Source organism: Elaeis guineensis, chromosome 1 (genome assembly GCF_000442705.2).
Source record: "Elaeis guineensis isolate ETL-2024a chromosome 1, EG11, whole genome shotgun sequence".
NCBI classification, from domain to species: domain Eukaryota; kingdom Viridiplantae; phylum Streptophyta; class Magnoliopsida; order Arecales; family Arecaceae; genus Elaeis; species Elaeis guineensis.
The window spans coordinates 8528532-8548599 of NC_025993.2; the positions used below are offsets into that span (position 1 = coordinate 8528532).

The window sequence follows — 20068 nt, forward strand, 5'->3', positions numbered from 1 at the left end:
AGTCCATAATAATAATTCTTCTCCACTGCTATATGAATCTATGTATCAATCTACTTGTTTTCTTTTTCCTCTTTTTTAATCATGTTCTGATTGGGCCTTGATCAGGCCAAGCATGGCCCCCACACAATGTAAAGCAGTAGTTAATTTAGACACAGCAATATATGCTGGTTGAACCCTATTTGTGGAAGCTTAGGCTGCCCTGTGCACATTAAAACAAAATAGCAAAAAGCTGAAAGCCATTCGAGGACTCTCACAAACCCCCATAAAAGAACACCTAATGATTAATATTTTTCTTTTGAAATATGACAATAAATATCTGAAAAAGAAAAAACAGAAAAGAAGAAGAAAAAAGCTACCAACTTTGCAGTGACCATTATTACATGAACTACTAACTTAAACAAAAGCTACTTAGCTTCCCATTTCTCCCTCGGCAGTTCTAGCCATGAAGTTTGTAGTGAGGTACAAGACATTAGCCATCATTGTTTGTCCATGAAACTTCAAACCAACAATGGGCATTATTCAGTCCATTGCAGCCTTGTATGTCCCTACTTTTACTATTCAGAAATAAGAGCACCATCTTGGAATCCTCGTACCCTGATTAATACCTCCCCACTTGCCCTCAATGTCACAATTATTGCTAAATTGAGTGCTTATTTGGTAATGATCCTTTTCACCAACTAATTACAGTAATGATAACCATGATGAGTTGAGCGGAATCCTTGTCTTTTGGAAGACATAAACGCAGGAAACAATCAACATGGTTCAGCTCCTTGCTTGCATCGTTTTTGAGTCTCCCTGCCTCCTCTTATTTGGCATTGCTGCTTCTCTTAAACCTGACCAAAAAATAAAGTAGTTGCAAACCATTATTGTAAAGAGGAGGTTTCGGTACAATTGTGTGAAGAAATTTCAAGAAGACAAAATTATTGTTATGTTAACATCATTGTTGCATGTGCAGTAGAAATATATGAACTTACAATGGCAATTTTTTTATATTTAGTTCACAATATATACATTGTCAAATAATTCCCATTTTGACGATGAACACTAAATCGGTCCCTGATGTATGTATGTATATATGTATGTATGTATGTATGTATATGTATATATATGTATAGAGATATATGTATATGTATATACATATACATATAGACACATCTATATGTATATGTATCTACATATACATATATACACACATATATGTATATGTATACGTATAGATATACACACATATATGCCTATATGCATATATATGTATATATGTGTCTATATGCATATATATGTGTATGTATGTATATATATACACACATATATATGTGTATGTATACATACATATATATGTGTGTGTAGGTCCTCTCCAAACCATTATAGTGGAATTGCTATAATGTTGTTATTGCCATCAACGGTTGTCGAGCAGTCCATACATTCACGCATGCATGCACACATGCACATGCACAAATGAAAGAACGTACACAGCTGCATGCGAGCATGCAACTGATGGTTGGGTTGGGGATCTGAACAATGAGAGCGCATCATCCAAACTTGGAATTGTAATCATCAATCCACATAAATGATAAATACCATCAAATTCTTAGTGCCTAAAAGAGATTAATAAAAAGCAGCACATCAAATACATCTCCATGCAAAAGAGTCAAGCATGGATAGCTCCAATGATGGTAATGTAGGGCTTAGAGGTTTACAAGTAATATAAGTATTCCTTCTATACTTTTGGAGTAACATCAGAAAATTTTTTTGGTTATTTGGTGAATTGACAAGACACAAATATAGACCCAGCTAAAGCAAAAGTAGTACTTGATATGCCAGAGCCAACATCAGTGAAAGAGTTGAATTCATTTTTAAGAAAAGCTTCTGAATTTTCTACACTCCATTTCTTTGCTGAACACTCAAATTTTGTGTAGGAAAAAATTCCCACACACACAACATGTCCCACACCCTTGGTTCCCCGGGTGTAGACGGCTCTCATTAATGAAGGCTAACGCTCATCTTCTTACTAATGGACTCAACATAATTTTCTGTGAGAGGTAAGCTCTATCAATTAGATGGCCATGGTTAGCACGCCATTAGTATCTGATAAGGACTTTTGTCTGCCAATGATGTTAGCTATCGAGATCAACGGCCACCATGGCAGTCAAAGTGGACCATAGGCTTCCCTATAACACCACTATTTCATTGGAAATTTTTTGATCGAAGAGATGGATGTTACCGTACCATAAAATAATATTCTTGGTGCATTAGAAGAATGATAGCTTTAGCATTGTGAGTATACGTGACAAGTTCCCCACTCTCCAATGAAATCTTAAAAGACCAACATGCTCTTAAAATCCTCTCAAGCATCCCATTCTCCGAAAACCCACGGGCACCTCCCTCCATTTATCCTTTAATTAAAGGCAGGCTAAGGCTATTGGGCTAAGTTTGTTCTTATGCGAAGCAGCTAAAGAGACCAAGCCCCACCTTGAAAGCCTAAAACAGGGAAGAAAGAGAAGCATAAAAAGACTAATTGTGGAGTGGATAGAGAGATATGGACGGGTACTAAGGAAATCCATCATTCCACTGCTGGGAAGGGATGAAACCCAAGCATGGGGACTCGTACGGAGTGTGCGTTGGGCAGTCGGAGGAAATCTCTTGACTTGTTTAATCTACTAAACATTTGTCTTTCGCTTAAACAAAAGCGGTCTAGAAGCCCACCACCCACAGTTAAAACAACCAATAATGCTTTCCATAACCTTTTATATTAAAGCAGTAGGTATATAGAAATTATTCTTCATGATTAACCTGGAATCCTTTCCCTAATGGTACGTGATATACCAACAAAAAGCTAGTAGCTGAAAGAAAAAGGCCACTACTAATGAGAAGAGAATAAGAAGCAAAGAGAGCACTCAAATCTAAAGGGCCCCCTCTTCCACCTCTCCTCCTTTTGAAGGAGAAATCCAATCAAGTCAGTCAACTTAGATTGCCCTTCCCTCCCCTACTCCAGCCCACTCCATACAAAGATGCAACACCTAGAACAATTAAAAAGGCAACAACTTACCTCAAAGCAAGAAATCCAAGAAGGCGGAACGACTCCCTCCTCTCCTCCAAGAGAGAGAGAGAGAGAGAGAGAGAGAGAGTAATGAATAGGATTCATGATGTGGGTTTTCCAAATTCCATGACTCCTCTTCTTTCTGCCACTAAACAATGCGAAATGGCAGATTCCCAATCATCCTTTCCCCTCCACAGGAGACACCCATCATTGCTCTCAATCCATCCCTTTCAAACTTAGGAAGCTGAGCAATTAAGTTCCACCTCCTTAAATCCCCTCCTCTTCCTCCTCCTCCTCCCCGTCCTCAATTCACTCCCATCCACCAACCAAACCTCCAGACCCAATAACACCACTGCTCTCTCCCAAAATGAAGCCTTCTTGCACCACTGCCGGTGGCTTCTATTCCTTCCTCACCCATGGCCTTGACGACCTCGACCGCTCCTTTTCGTCGAACGCCTTCATGTCCCTTCAATTCCTCCAGCATGCCGTGACCCTCCTCCGCTCCCTCCACTCCCACCTCACGCACCTCGTCCAGAAGCTCCACCTCCCCGTCGGCGAGAAATGGCTCGACGAGTACATGGACGAGAGCTCCCGCCTTTGGGACGCCTGCCATGTCATCAAACTCGGCGTCTCCGGAATCGAGAATTACTGCTCCACCGGTGCCGACATGGTCTCCTCTCTCGACGAGTGGCGCTGCAATCCCAGTCCCCATCTCACTCGTCAGGTCTCCCTATAAACTCACTCCTTCCTTTCTTCAATCCAATTCTATATGTAGACGACTAAAGGTTCCAAGTTCTTTTCCTTTCCTCTGTTCTAGGTGATGAGAGCGATCTCGGTGTGCCGGAGAGAAGCCATGGGCCTGGAGGAGGAGAACAGAGTATTGGTGGAGACCAGGGTGGAGCCGCTGTCGCTTCGGTTTGACGACAGGGGCCCATGGAGTCCAAACTTAATGGCTTCAATGGTTTCAGGGGAGTACTGTATGCATTAAGGAATGCCAGCTCCTTCCTGCTGATGATCTTGCTGACGGGATCGGTCTCCTGCTGGCCGAAACTGAGCTGCCATCATGTCGCCATGGAGAGCTCGCTCTTTTTCGGGTCAGGATACATGGTGTCGATGGCGAGGCTGCAGCAGAGGGTGATGAGGGAGATGGAAGGGATGAACGGCCGATCAGGAATTCTGATGTACGAGTTCCGGAGGGCAAGGGCGGCGACAGAGGAGCTGAGGGAAGAGCTGGAGAGGGGAGAGGGAATGGGTTGTGATTCAGAGGGGATTGCAGGAGGTCTGAGAGAGAGGGTTGAGGGCTTGAAGGGATGGTTTGGGATGTTGAGGTCTGGAACCGAGAGTCTTGTAGGGCAATTGGATGATTTCTTTGATGAGATTGTGGAAGGCAGGAAGAAGCTCTTGGACCTGTGTAGTCACAGGTAGGGGGGAGGGAGATAGAGAGAGAGAGAGAGAGAGAGATTGATGGCAAGGGGGGAGGAAGGAAGCAAAGGTTTTTGATTGTTCTAAATGTGCTTTCTTTTGTTTGTCAATTTTATTGAAGTTGCTGTTTTGGAGTTTAGATTTCTTTGAGACCTTACGAAAAACAAAATATGCAGCAGATGAATGTCTTGGAGAAACAGGGGGTGCTATGAAAGTAACTTGCCACAAAGAAATGGACTCTATTGTGAGAAGAATCTTGGAAACAAGGAAAGTAAGATTTTGTTTGTTTTCCTCAACTAGGCAAAGCTGGACTATATTGTGGGAACGTGGGAATCCTGAGACGTTAAAGAAGACAAGAAAGAGTTTAACAAAACGAGAGAAAACACAAGAAAGCAACTTTTTCATCTTCTCTTTCCTTTCTTTGCCTTCTCTTTCATTGCTTTTAATGATGCCCTTCTTTCCTACTTCCCATCATTAATGATTCCACTAGAGCAAGAATAAAAGAAATGCAAGTGGGAGATTCCTTGTTCCTTCAAAATTAAAATTTTAAAAAAAATGAAAAAAAAAGGGATGAGGAAGCACTGTACCGGTGGAAGCTTTTTGTCTGCTTCAGAACAGATGGTGAAAATGATAAAAAGCTTTCTGGAAGCCTGAGACCGCATAGAAACGAGAGAGAGAGAGAGAGAGAGACTGTCGCTCCATGCCTGCTGAAAAGGGAAAAGCTTTCCAGCACCACTCCTTGATCCAAAACCCTGCCCTCTTCAATCTTCATCACCGAACTTATATGAACTCAAATTTCTTAAATTTAAATTATTCAATATCCAGATAGTTCTTAAACCGAGAAATAAATAGGTTCATTTTCTATTAACAGAACCATAAGAGGATGGGATTGAGAACGTTTTTTGCTGTGGACTGACAGCATACTCTTCAAATTAAAAACCCTGGAGGAAGCTATAACCGATCCCACCCCATAGGATTTGGGAGTTTAAGAGCATGCTGAAGACAGCTACCTCCATCATATAGCCTGTTATCTACTAATCTCTTCTACAACCAAAAAAAAAAAAATGGTCCACTGTGTACATATTACTATTCGAAAACGTAGGAGTGAATTGTCCTAGGAAACAACTGAACCAGAGGGACTGCAACACTAGAAGGATACTCTTTGATAAAAAACTTGTTCCATAAGATCTATACAAGAACTTTGCAGAAATTACAATTGCATAACACAAAGTTATAAAGCAAAATTGGATCATCTAGGGGCTCTAACGGCTGCTGTTTTGAAAATGCAAACTTTGTCCCCCACAAGGGAAAGAAACGATCTCCTGGAACAAACCCATATAATGGTTAAGAAATTTAACACTTAATCTTCAAATATAGTGACCACAAGAAGTAAACAAATTTCGAGGACCTGTTTCAATAGATGATGCATCCATTAATGAACTGAAAATCTGAAAACAAAAAAAAAAAAAAAAAAAGGCATCCCAATGCATGAGGCTCCCATAACTGCAGGGTCTTGAGAGGGTCAAAAGTACACAGCTTTATCCCCGCATGTGGAGAGGCTGTTTCCAGACCCATGACACTTGGATCATAATGGAGTAACCTTACAATTGCGATCAAGGCCTGCCCTCTAATTGAAAGTCTGAAACAGATACATTACCTTACTCTTGACAATAAGATTGGCTGAAATTTGGTTTCTCGCAATGTAAGCATGGAATAACAAGATAAACAGAATAACTTCAAATTCAAGAATCTCATGATCATAATTAACCTCATAAATTTTAAGCTAAGTTTCTGTGAAAGCAGGAAAAAGGCATGATGAATGCAGTTAAAAACAAGACTGAAACTTCCACAAGCACAAATGGCAGCACCTCAACTATCCTGCAGAGTAGAGGCAATGCATAAACCTGAAAACTTTGGCTAATTCTCATGAGAGTACAAACTGCAGTATATTTACTCTAAGGTAAGTTGATTGTAATAGCAATTAAATAGGTTGACTAACATCATATGTACAACAACATTCTTACAATTTAATATGTGCTTGAAGGGTGGAGGAGGAAAAGAAGTTGTAGCAAAATGTAAGTCAGATAAATTTCAATCAGAACAAGTATATAGAACTAAATCTGTAAAAACAATAAAAAAAATTTTGAATGTACAATTATGAAAGGGATATAAGCTCAAAGGGTAAGGTAAGATGGTCATGATCCCATTACCATTTCCAATGACTGCTTCAAGCTTTGAATTTTCTGGTCAAACGCATAAATGTGGACATTGCGTCACAGAAGAATCACATGCAGAGAGAAAATGTCAAGGAATTCCAGTATGTACTCCAAAATGTTTTTGAAATACTCATATGTCAAATCCTGGCATAGCAAACTGCAAGGCAAAAGTCTCAACCTGATTACAAAGCTCAACAACATCCTTGTTGTTCTGAAGACCCATAAGAAAATCTTTTTGCAACTTCCCATGTTCCTTCTGAATTGTACTAGCAACCTGCGCAGCCCTAAGAAGAAACTCAGCAATCACCTCAAAATCTCCCTCTAAACAACCTCTTGTGGTCATAGCAGGAGTACCTGAAGGAAGCAAAACTAAGAGAAAATTGCCAATGCTTTCCAACATTAAAATATAAATTAGTGTGAAAGTCAGTATCATAACTTACCTATCCTCACTCCTCCAGGAGAAATTGCACCATTGTCGCCATATATAGGAGTTTTATTCAAAGTAATGTGGCAAGCCTCACAAACCTTCTCAAAGTTCTTTCCTGTCCCAAATGACAAGGAAGCTTTAAATCAGATAAACAAAAAGTTTTGTGTCACATAAACCTGGCATATCAAGCCCCTCCTATCAAATCAATTGGTCACCCTCTTCACAGAGGATAAAGCTGTGTCACATTGGCTTAATTAATGAGTAAGAATATGAAAAACCTAATGTTCTTCATAAGTATTAAGCAGACTATGACAACATGCATATGTGACACAGACTGATGATCTCTGTAATTAAAGGATCTTCTAAGTTTTGGTACAATGCTTAACGCCTCAGTATGTCTGAAGTTCATTACTTAGAAAACTTGTAGAGGATTATTAGAAATTTATTTCCGGATCAAATGCATGTGCTATTTCCTGGGAGGCAAAAATTTCAGCATACACATTGCTTTGAGGCTTGTAAGCAGCAGAGGTTCAAGCTCTGTCAAAGATTAAATAAATGTTTGATACATATTTTCTTCAAGCAATATAATCTGGATGAGCAGACCCTAAATTTGGAACCTATCAGTATTTGGATACGGATCTGGATTTTGTGTAACATGGGCCAATATAGTGGGTTTTGGGAAGTAGTGTTGGGACTGTGTTAATCAGTAGTGTTCCATGGCTAAAGGTGAAGCAGAAATAGATACCTTGCTATCAAAATAAGAAAATAAAGGTCCTTGGACTGGTTTGTCAAAATTTGAGAGCAACAACTGTAGCTAAGGATTGTTCTACTTTGGTTCAAATCAGCTTGCTAAATGAATCCTCAGCGCATAAGGTTAAGTATCCAAGGAACAACAGTTAACATTTCAATTGCAGAGCCACATCAGTGAGGCTATGAAATATTTAGACCAAAATTAGCTGGTCCTGTTAAAAATAGGTTTCATATAGTGTCAAGCAACTTCAGTTAATTATGAAAAAATTAGTTTAATCAGGATCTGATAGGCTTAGGAAGAGGGTATACTCACTGATTTTCCTGTCCCAATCCCACATTAAGTTTTTGTTGTTTAAATTGTCCAAAAAAGGGAAAAAAAACTCAGATAAGAAATACTGCCTGCATGACTCATACAAAAATAGGCAGTCTTTCAGATTTATATTTGCATTTTAGTTTACACCAGATTCAGATTCAAATTTAGATAAAATATATCATATACGTGCTCATATCAGTGTAGTTTCTAATTTTTCACAAGTTGCTCTCAGATAGTATATCAAGGAATGAAGTACCTACTGTACCATGCTATCCCGTGTCAATGCTTGGCATGCTTGTTAGGCACTAGCACAACAGCATACAAAGTACAGGCATGCAACCTGTACTGTGCTAGTGCTACATGCAAGTATGACACTGACACTGTTTAGATTCTAGAAAGTACAAAAAAGAAATATGAAAGAAAAAGTAAATGATTGATATTGGAATAGTTGACACTGATTAACAACCTCTCCTTCAGGCAATAGAAGAAACTAGAAAAACCCCTAATTCGATCATAAAAGAGAAGCAAATCTCCACCGTTCAGCTTTTGATTTGACCCAATCAATGTGTCAGCCTCCTACGGGGTCTACCATAGGGAGAACAATAAGAAAAACTACTTTGCCCACCATCCAGAAAAATACATAAAGCAGGGCAAGCAGTCCTTAGAAAAAGGAGAGTCTTTTTAACCATGTACAGAAGTTACTGGCGAAGTACAATTCAAATAGACATGTCCTAAATTTTTCATGCTCAAAAAATTTCAAAATATCATGTTTTTATTTGACAGTGCTTTTCTTACATCTCCTTCAGAAGGCATCCCAACATGTTCATGAGACTTGTGTCAGATAAAATAATAATAAAAATTAAACATGTTGCATACCTGTCAACCCAAAAGTTCTTAGATCCCAGAGTAGCAAATGGTTATCTGTACCCCAGTGACTAATCTGCATTTTCTTCTTAGCAAAGCTGATGCTAATGCTTGAGCATTTTTCTTAACCTGTTGGATGTAAGCTTTATATTCAGGTGTCGCTACTTGTTTCAAAGCTATTGCCAATGCTGCAATATGATTGTTGTGAGGTCCTCCTTGCATCGAAGGGAAAACAGCAAAATTTACCCTGTCTTCAAAATCATATTGATCACTTTCATCTACTTGGCCAAAAAAAAATCCTTGCTTCCTTGTTTTTCTTCCTTTCCTGAAAAAAATTATACCACCCCTAGGACCCCGCAGGCTTTTGTGAGTGGTTGAAGTAACAATATCACAATAATCAAAGGGGCTACGGCACTCCTGCATGTGGAAACTCCAAAAAAACATTATCAATGACATATATTCAGTAACCAAGAATATATATTATGTCCTTTCTGCTTAGACAATGAACATAGAAATTTGAAGAACATTGAAAATTCAACCATTAATAGCCAAAAAAAATCTAAATGTTTGCTAATCAGCAAAAAAAGTTGGAGCCATAAATTATGTACAAGGAAAAACACAATTGAACATTATCCCATTTCCCATTTGATGGAAGAAAAAGGGCTGAGCTTCTTTATTGTTACTCCCATTATCAGTTTTAATCTTTAAGGAGTCCAAAAATTCAGAAATTTAATGTAATCGTACTTTAAGTAATATCTAAAGAACTCTTCTTTTAGCTTGCATAGAGTTACATCAGAGTGATATCTAATATTTATAGGTCTATATAAAGTGGCCTATTCAAAAGTTGATTCATCTAGGCAAAGGCAGTTTAATTTTAGTTTATTATCTTTCAGCATAATCTACAATGGAAATTTTCCTCTTCTTCTCCCTTTGTCACTCAATAAATTATCTCATATCCTCAACATGTGCTCATCAAGTTAACATTCCATACTAAAGACAAAATATGTCAATTACAAGGTTTGCCATCCCATTACTGGACCCAATACTGTTACCATCCTAGTACAGTGTCAGTAGGCTCAGTACTAAGGTCAATTCAGCATACCAACACTTGGTATACTCCAGTACCTTGTACCAGTACGACTGGTACCAACCTGTATGGCATACTAAGTATCAAAAACAAATATCCATTTTAACCAACCCACCCTGAAAAAAGGAGTGACTAGTTAAGGATCACAGAACAAAGAAAGAATGAATTATGCTAAGATCAAAAGAACAATTGAGAAAAATATATATGAATATTGAGCAATGGAGAGGTTCGCATAGCTCTTCTCCATGACAATGAATATAACCATAGACAGTCAATATCATCCGTTTTACTTGAGGTTGTAATATAGGTCAAATGTGAGATCTACTTCAGCTAAAAAAGAGGTTAAACCACACCTCAAAAAATTTCAAAAGCACACAACTTTAATGCTTCCATTCATTTGGTACCTAATTATAAATCCAAACAGTATATTTCTCTTAAATAGACTCATTGGATCCTGCTATCCATCTTTGTTGATTCATCATAGGGATGGCAATTTGTTGGGTTGGATCAGGTCAAAAAAAAAAAAAAAAAAACACTCAACCCATACCTAACCCATTTATAATCTAGTTTGAAAGAATAAACCCATGCCCTAGTCATATATTGTTATATGGACCCATAAGCACCCACCAACCATTTAGTGTTTCACTTGTCAATTGTATTAATTAATAAATGAAAACGAAGGCTAAAAGATGGTAGGGCATCCAAATAAAGTGAGAAAGTGAAAGAAGAAATTAAAACAAAAGAGCAAGCATGACAAATGCTAAACGTATTACACCTTTGACTTTTCTTGCATTATATTTTATTCATTCCTTAACTATTAATTGTGCAGCCTTCCTAATCATTGAACCAGTACTCTGCTAAGGATGGCCCATGATGTAACAAACACGATATTAGGGGTTTGCGGATGGATTTTTAGGATTTGATCAACCCGTGGTACTTGTGAGGTTAATGGACCAAACACATAGCCAACCATTTTCTTTAAAAAAAAAAAAAAGAAAAACCCCATCATAACCCTTTATTTCAGCTGGGTTGGTGGGTCTGGGAGAAAAATTACCACTCCTAGTTCAATGAGATAAGATCCATCAATCCTAGTCACACCGAAGGAAAAAAAAAAAAGGAAAAGAAAACCTTTATGCATAAACATTTACTTTCCACATGAAAATTTGAACCTTCTTCGTGGAGAATTGTGTGGCAATCCACATTTATAACTGGTGTCCAATGTTATAATTAACCGAGATTTACGAAAAATGATAAAAAGTGTTTAAACAGATGAAGCCAATTATAATGGGATGGCATAGACAATTACTGGATACTTTTGATGCGTATCATCTAGTCAAGGGGCCCAAGGTTTAATAAGCTCCTATTAAACTGATAGGTTAGCTAAATTGTCATGGAATCATCACTACATATTAATTGTAAAATTTAGATATGAAGGTAACTGCAGATGAGTAGAGATGAAACAATGACCGAGATTTCTTCCCATGGAAATTATGCAGGCCTTCTACATACAACACTCCCAACACCCACAACAAGGAAACAACCTGCATCAGGGTTTGAAAAGCAGCCACAATATGCGAGTGCCAGGCTACAGCATAGAACATATAAGGTATGCAAGACCATCTGGAGATAGTGTTTCACAAATATTAAAAATAATGAGCTTCATCAAGATAGAAAAAGGAAAAGTGTCAATCATGCAAACACTCAATAAGAAAAGATAACATATAGACTTTCCCACTTATTTGGGAGCCTATTTTTGTACAGAATGACATGTCTACAAAACCACAGTTGTCACTTTGGAGAATATTCAATGTTTATTTCATCTATCATTTTCTTTATCAAGAATGCCCTTCCACTTTTTCTATAATACACAACTAATTTCCATTTAAAACTCTAATCCCTATTTAAATAACCCCAGCTGTTTAAATTCCACTAACTCAGGGAGAGAAAACAAGAAATACTGATTCTTAAGAAAAGGAAAGGAAAAACAGTTGGATTCTAATCCCTATTTTTTAGGAAGGCAAGTTTCTCGCATACTCTCTCTCTAATCTAAACCCAGTTTGAATCTAGTTCCCTACTTTAAGGATAAGAACATTAGGAAAAAACTTACCAGAGTCCCACTTATTCTCTTTAGAGTTTATATATAATATAATTTAAAATGTTATATTTACTTTTTTCACAAATGTGCATGGCACTTGTCCAATTGCTTGTTAAAACAAAAGCTAACAATATCCTCCCACATATTATGCTCACATACAATTAGACTGATGAAACAAACAAATCTGCAAATTATCAAATGAAGGGGATAGGAGAAGAATATGCAGTCATTAACATTGTCCATAGGACACATATGCAGGATTTAGGACCTATGCGCCTAATAACCTGTGATGTGGCCCCACCACATATGAGAACCCCATTGCCTAATACAGTTCAGTTTGTTTAGTTACTAGACTCTGTTCACATATGCAATGAATATGCAGCCGCATAGGCCACATTTTAAAACAGTGACTTGTTCGATTTATATGACAATAAGTTTTGTGGGCCAGCTAGGCAAATAAGAAACACAAAATTTATCATAGTTCTACAAGCTAGTCTTCATCCTTTTGTTATGAGGAAATAGAATGTAGGGATTGGACAAGGAATAATACATACAGAAGAGCAAAGTACTGAATCTTGATATCTTGCAACAAGCTCCATCAATCTAGAATACTCACCTATGTTACATGGGTTTGGGTATATGGATGTCGGGTGCAGATGCATGTCCAATAGTCAGATCCATTTAGTCATGAAGTCTTAGGATATTGGGATCTGGCTTCAAAGGATCTAAAGATTGGGTGCAAGTGTGTGGACACTTGGATTTTAATGTATTTTGATGATTAGAACCTGACCATGTTTTCTTTTAGTTCATAGCATATTTTATTCACCCTGACCTTCCCATACACAGTTATTCTTATTATAGACAAACTTATTTTCATTCTTACAAGTTTATCACTTGTTTTGTGCATAGGTGAAGGACTTGAATAGTCAACAAAATACAAGACCTGAAATGAACTTAATTACTAGAGGTTCTAAACAGTAAACAACAAGCAATTCAGGGACTCCAAGTGAAAATGGCCTATCATGATTTAAATGATCCTGATTGATGGAATCCCAGCCATCCAACAATTAATCTTCTCTTTCGTTACATGTAGCAACTCAATTAGAACAGTCTAACCCTAAAATCTCCCTCTCTCAATGTTGCCGCTACCTTGGCCTTCATCTCCAACGACTTTCTTTGTGCAAGCAACTCTGTCAATGGCGGAGCCAAAAATATCTGGGAGGTGGTGGGTGAGAAGTATTAAGACTTCTTTATGTTAATTTCATCTTAGATCATAACAAAATTAATTAAAAAGTATTTATTCTTCACACTGTCTCTATTAGTTCACACAAAATGAAGAAGTAACTTTGCTGGAGGGTGGGGAACTAGTAAAGCATTATCATTGATGTAATGATGAAGAGAGAAGTCTCCAATCTCCAATTCTGACATGATCATCTGATATTTTTCTTTTTTTTTCATTTAGAAAAATTTGATGTTCTCATGCAATACATTCACCTTAAGAAAGGACACTTGGCAAAAGCACTAAAGAATATGGATTGGTCCCTACTTTCATTGCCTTCAAGGTTAAGCTATAACCATGTTCCACTCCAATGTCTTGACTGTCATGCTGATGTCATTATCTAGTAGTTTGAAAATTAGAGGGAAGGTGAGAATGGTGCTTGTTGGAGAGCTATTGTTAATTTTGTTTATTTAAAAATTAAATTCCTCATAGAAATTTATTAAAAGAATTGCAGGGTTTGTAAAGTGGGAAGTTGGGTCAAAAGAAAAGGAGTGGGGGGTGATGCATTGTTGAAATATGACTGATCTTAGGGGACCAGAGGCCAAAGAGTGGGACCTAGATGGAAAAACATGTACATATAGGAATTAGCTCCTCCCTTGGACTCCGTCGACCACATGTGATGTTGTCCAATGTCATCCACCACCTATCTGATGCTGCCCACCACCAACCTCATCAGCCTTATGGAGCACCTTGATGACTCAACTCATCCTACATCGGTGCCTTAAAACCCCTTTTCTCTCTACTAACTCCAGTCTTCTTTTAGGAGCTCTACCATCCCTTCTCTCTTATTCTCCATCTCTTACTGTTTCTTAAATAGCTGCATCTAAGGATGTTGGTTACCTGTTGAACTCGGACAACATGGGTAAGTTGGGGCACAGTGTTGAGTCCCGGTATCGTAGCACCAAAGATCCACTACAAGACCAGCATCAAAGGTAGGCACTTCAACACTCATTTCGTTTGCTAAAAAGATTTCATTTTGTGCAATACATACTAAGTAGCAACCAGATCTTACCAAATAAGTTTGATAAATAAAAGGACAAAATTACTCATTTTGATGGTAGGAGATTCTCGAGCATCTGTAAAGCATGAGGTGAACATGGCGAGAAGTGATACAACATTGTTGCATTTGAAAAAAGGGCACTAGGAACCATTTCTCCTCTAGCCTAATACTCCAATTAATGTGTTAGAAGAAGCCAAACCAATTTTCTTTAAACAAAGAAAGATTATGATCATTTAATACGATTTCATGACATCTCTATTGGAGACTCCTTTGACAACATTCTATGGTCATTCGACATTATAAAACTCCTGTCTTGTGAGCACAAACACATTTTCTATCATAAAAGGCAGATAGAAGACCGCCCTAATTCTTGTGTGACTATAGAAATCATATTAGCTGGTAGGATGATGATCAATTAAGTCATATATTTAGTTCCAAGCATAAAGGGCCTACACCCAGGTTACAAGTGCACATTTGGAGTAACACTACCCATCAGCATGACAAGAAGTTCCACACTGCAATCAATATACATTTATCCTCTCCACGTACTAAGCACATAAACAACCTACACATGATCAGTAAAACTGATTGCACCATGATGTGAAGAAGAATAAATGAACAAAAGGACAAATAATTTCATGAAGAATGAAGAATAGAAGATTTATCTGGAATTATCAGAAAAAGACTTTTATCAGCTTCTTTTGAAATGAAAGGGAATAACAGATATAGATATATACCTCCAAGAAACAAGCACTACCACCATATATATATTTGCTCGTTTCCATTACAAAGCTTTATCACATGAGTGTGTCATGCTAGCCTGACTAGTTCTCACCAATCTTGAAGCACAAAAATGAGTTTTTTCCAAGATATTGATCTGGTCCTTATCAGTGAAAGTGAGGTGCTTTCTTTTGCAAGTATATTAAGGAATGTTGAAAACGTACTTTAAATATTCTTATATATTTAGTGGATGTTTATTTGAGTCTCATCCTGCGTTCCCTATACCTGATTTCAATTTTGCTACCCAAGCTCCAAAGTTTCTGATTTTAACTTTTTGGCCTTGCCAAACAATTCCCAATGCTATATTGGTGCCATTTTGTAATTCTAACAAGACATTATCTTATGTTCTTGACAATGACATTCCAACTTTTAAGAACCTAGTGCATATATCATGGTACACATTCCCATTCTTGTTCCATATCATGTCCTCAGTGCTCAGTGGCAATGGATAACCAGAAAACTCCAACTGAAAGGAGCTGGCAGGATTTCTGGTTAAAGACATCCCACATCAACCAATCCTTTGCTCTGACACAATCTTGAATCATTTATCATGACCCTTTATTTTACAATGTTACCTTGCTGCACTCAAATACTTAAAAATCCATCCACACTTTGCCTTGAAGATAAATCAAAAGCTAGACTAAGGCCCCAATAATTCTCTCCCACCCTTCCAAGAATAAATAACAACTATTCCTAAATAGATTTTCTACAAAGAGATTCATGACTGAGAATTGGTTTCATCAGGTCAGACCTATATATTTGAACATCTATGAACTCCAATTAAATGATTCCGAAATGACTAATCCTATAACTATGTATGATCCTCCAATCAATTCCATGCATCTAAGCAATATTTATAGTGCAAAATCCGTAATATACAAATCTACGACATTTACAATATGTAAACCTCTATTATCATCACCATCACGGAACCCTCCTTCCGTTAAAGTAAGACCAGAAGGCTTTACAAAAGGATCAAGTGGATGTTGATTATCAAGTTGACATGAAGGCCTTTAAGAGAAACCTTAGGCAAGAAAAGAAATGACAAAAGACCAAGATGATTGGTCAGCGAGTTGGTCGACGGACATTATCACTTGCTGTTTGAGATCATGCAATGAGAGAGTGATCTTGCAAATTATAAACGGTTAAAAACACCAGGGAAGATGAAAAGGCTATGTAAACCTTCCACAAAGTTGTAGATGGCAAAGCACAAGCAATTGATTATTATCGATGTGCACATATCAAGTAATGATAAGTACACAGAAGCCTAACCTTAAAATTAAAATTAGAGTCTCACATAATAAGTTTCAATTGTCCAAACTAGTCATGCAAAGCAAATGCTACAACATAAAAGGAAGAAAATAACTGATGTTCCAGCCACATAAAAATATCAACAAATTCACTGAACTTCTCTAGGAACGAAGGCATTTATATAAGAAAACCACAAACCTTTGCAGCCACCAGCCCACTGATGTGAGCCATGTCGCACATCAGGACCGCCCCACATTTATCTGCAATCTGCCTAAACCTTGCATAATCCCACTCTCTCGGGTATGAGCTGCCTCCGCAGATCAGTATCTTCGGCCGGAAATCCATTGCCTTCTCCTCCAGTTTATCATAATCAATATACCCTGTGTGTGGATTCACCTTATACGACAAGCTCTCGAAGAATATTGAAGCTCCCGAGATCTTCTTCCCGCTCGGCATGTAGTAACCATGGCTGACATGCCCGCCGGACGGCGAATCCAATCCCATTATCCGATCCTTGGGGAGCAAAAGCCCAGTATACACAGCAAAGTTAGCAGAGGTACAAGAGTACGGCTGGACATTCACCCCCCAGCACTGAGCATCAAGGCCGAAGGCTGCCAGCGCCCGGTCGCAGCACAGCCGCTCGATCCGGTCGATGAACTGGTTGCCGCAATAGTATCGGGCGCCGGGCAAGCCCTCCGAGTACTTGTTGGTAAGGTGGCTGCCGAGGGCGTCAAGCACGGCGCGGCAGACGAAATTCTCGGAGGCGACGAGCTCGATCCCCCTCACCTGCCGCTGCTTCTCCTTCTCCATGATCTCGGACACGTCGGGGTCCGTGACGGAGAGGGGGAGATTGCCCCAAGACCGAACGGTGGCCCGCCGGCTCTCGAGGTCGGGGGGAGGCGGCGGCGGCTGAGGCGGCGACGGTGGCGGCTCGACGGCGGGTCGCTTGGAGGGGTGACAAGGGGAGCAAGAGGAGGAGGCCGAGTCGCCTCTTCGCCGGCGCTTCTTGACGGACATGGTGTATCCAAGGATGCTGATCTCCTCCTCCTCCTCCTCCACATGCTCCTCGTCGTCGCCGTTCTCCAGAGGGGTGGCGTCGGAGTCGTTGTCGGGGGCGCGGCGGGACTCGGATTGGTGATCGAAGAGGTGGAGAGGGGTGGTGGAGCGGGGAGGGTCGTGGAGGGTGGGGTCGGTCTGGAGGAAGATGGAGTCGTCGGCGATCGGGGGACGGGGTGAGGCGCGGGCGTGGAGACCGAGGGAGAGGTCGGTTTCGGAGCGGCCGCCAAGATCCATGGCGGACTCAAGGGAGGTAGGGAGAGATCTTAGAAACCGGCAGCGGCAGGGAAGCAGTAACGGCAAGGGCAACGGAGAAAGCGGCAGGGAACGGCGGCGAGGGCGATGGCTGGAGAGGGGAGGGGGAGGGGGAGGGGAGCAAGTTCGATGAAAGGGAGAAAGGGGGCGGAGGATGAATGCGGATGGGAATTGTGTTTAAGACGACAAAATAGAACTAGCTGCGAATTAAGCAGCCGCTGCAGTTTTGAGCGGTTTTGGAGCGTCGGATTGGAAAGAATGAGGTAGCTACATGGATGCGCGGTGGATCAGCGGCACACGGGACAGCCGCCAAATAGAGCCCGTAGGATCCATCTGGAGAGATGAATCAGGATGAGAAGTAGGGAAAAGGGAGACAGATTTACAACCAAAGGAGCGGACAGCAAAAACTTTATGCCTAGGCGGCAGTGTAATTGTTTATTTTTCTCCCTTTGAACCGCCGAGGAAAAAAAATAAAAATAATAGATGAATTTTGGATATGGAATTATCAAGCATCATTCTTTGCCGCGAATCAAAGATTTTGTTTTTAAAAGTTGAAGCCGGCTACTAAATAGCTCTAAGATAAATACATCCAAAGGTATCCGATATAATCAAAGTATAAAAATAATGCACAATTTTAGCTCATATTGTCTAAGCATATTTTCGATGTGCTTAGCCACATAGGATGCCACTTAACTATTTTTCTTCTTACAAGTTTGAGTAATCAAATAATATGAAGAACCAAGATATTTTATCTAAACAATTGTTGCGAGAATCAATTTGACAAAGACACCAAACTGGTAAGCTATAAGAGTACTTGATGATCAACTACTCAGATTGTAAAGATCGGCTAAGGATCGTAATGTATCTCTAAGATGGCAATGTGGTGACCGCTATTTTGGATGGTGATGGCTTGATGTTGGGGGGAAGAAATCATACTTGAATATCTGCTCCAACACTAGATCTAACCTAAACAACAAACAAAAATATTTTTTTTATCAAAGTGTATCGAGCACGGGACCTTTTTATGTCTAAATCATATGGACTCTCAAAAAATAGTAGAAGTGCTATAAGAGTAGTAAAGTGGCGGTATAAAAATATATGAGGACTTGAAAGCATTTATCTGAAGGATCCTCCAGATATGGTTTATGTAAGTGAGAGCCAACGCCTATTGCCAAGAAATCCAGATATATGAATCGGTCATTTTTGATAATTATTGGGGTAATCTTCGTCGCCTAGCCGACTAGCCTTCTTTCTCGCCTCCCAACCGACCAAGTGTACTACTATCGAATTTTTCTTGTCTCTATACTGACTGAGTTGTTATGATTCAACCTGGCTTGGATCAATGAGCCTAGACCTAATTGACGTTCGTCGATTAAGAGCGATGGATATAATCAAGTCGGCGCCTAACCGACTTGGTTTGATATGCAACCTACGATTAGCTGATGATATTTAGCATCTAGCCAACTACTTCATCAGTTCCGTACCGACTATCTGAATCAACGATGGTATTCAATATGGGCATCAACTACACACAAACGTGCAGCATAATTATCGTCCGTGAACGGCCTATTACTCAACCTTAATGGCAGTTAACGAAATAATCGTCCATTAAATGCCAAAACTCCCATATACTGAATATTCAGAGACGAGACTTATATAGTAACAGCATCACCTACCCTATAAATATCGATGAGCAATAGGGGATCTGATAAGCTTTCTTAAGATAAGCTTTCGCTCTCGATTTCGGCTCTCTGACTATTCCCTTTCTCTGACTAACTTAAGCATCGGATAATCCCCCATCAGACAACTTCCGGCAAGTAGACTTTTTCTGCAGTTTTCTGCTGTTCACCGTTTAGGTGCAATAGCTCGGCTCCGATCGACTACTTCACTGTGGATAGGCTACAACAGTTTGGTGTGCCAAGTTGGAGGAGAAAAGAAGTATTCTTTCAAGAACCACAATGGCCAAAATGAGAGCGCAGAATGCTTCTACTAGCTTAGCTCGATGCTCATCACGGCATGATGCACCTCCGACGACCCTCGGAGAGCCAAGTGCTTCACGTTCGGTAGTAACTGTGGACCAACAATAATTCGCTGCCCTGGTGCAGCAAGTGAAGACTCTGACAGAGGCTATCCACAATGTCCAACAAACTACAGAGCAGCAGTAGCAGCAGCAGCAACGGCGGCTGGAAAATCCGATGCCACAAGATGTGCCCTCCAGGCACAACCGTCGGCCTCA

The 20068-nt window shown here is 39.6% G+C and overlaps 1 protein-coding gene, 1 long non-coding RNA gene and 1 other non-coding gene across 3 annotated transcripts; 1 reads left to right on the plus strand and 2 right to left on the minus strand.

Annotated features, from left to right (window-relative positions):
• Positions 1-263: 263 nt before the first annotated feature.
• On the minus strand, positions 264-3185 carry LOC140853421 (uncharacterized). Its single transcript, XR_012136479.1, has 2 exons — positions 3047-3185; positions 264-833 (listed from the first exon to the last, which is right to left on the minus strand). It is a non-coding gene; the product is annotated as an uncharacterized lncRNA (long non-coding RNA).
• Positions 3186-3257: 72 nt separating this feature from the next.
• LOC105036897 (uncharacterized) lies at positions 3258-4598 on the plus strand. Its single transcript, XR_012136465.1, has 2 exons — positions 3258-3761; positions 3855-4598. It is a non-coding gene; the product is annotated as an uncharacterized protein (transcript).
• A 998-nt stretch (positions 4599-5596) lies between these two features.
• On the minus strand, positions 5597-17958 carry LOC105036886 (serine hydroxymethyltransferase 7). Its single transcript, XM_029262461.2, is given in 7 exon segments — positions 5597-5781; positions 6670-6702; positions 6854-7029; positions 7116-7217; positions 9042-9095; positions 9098-9446; positions 16720-17958. Coding segments are annotated over 7 exon segments (1869 nt in total). The 5' UTR covers positions 17815-17958; the 3' UTR covers positions 5597-5721.
• Positions 17959-20068: the final 2110 nt, after the last annotated feature.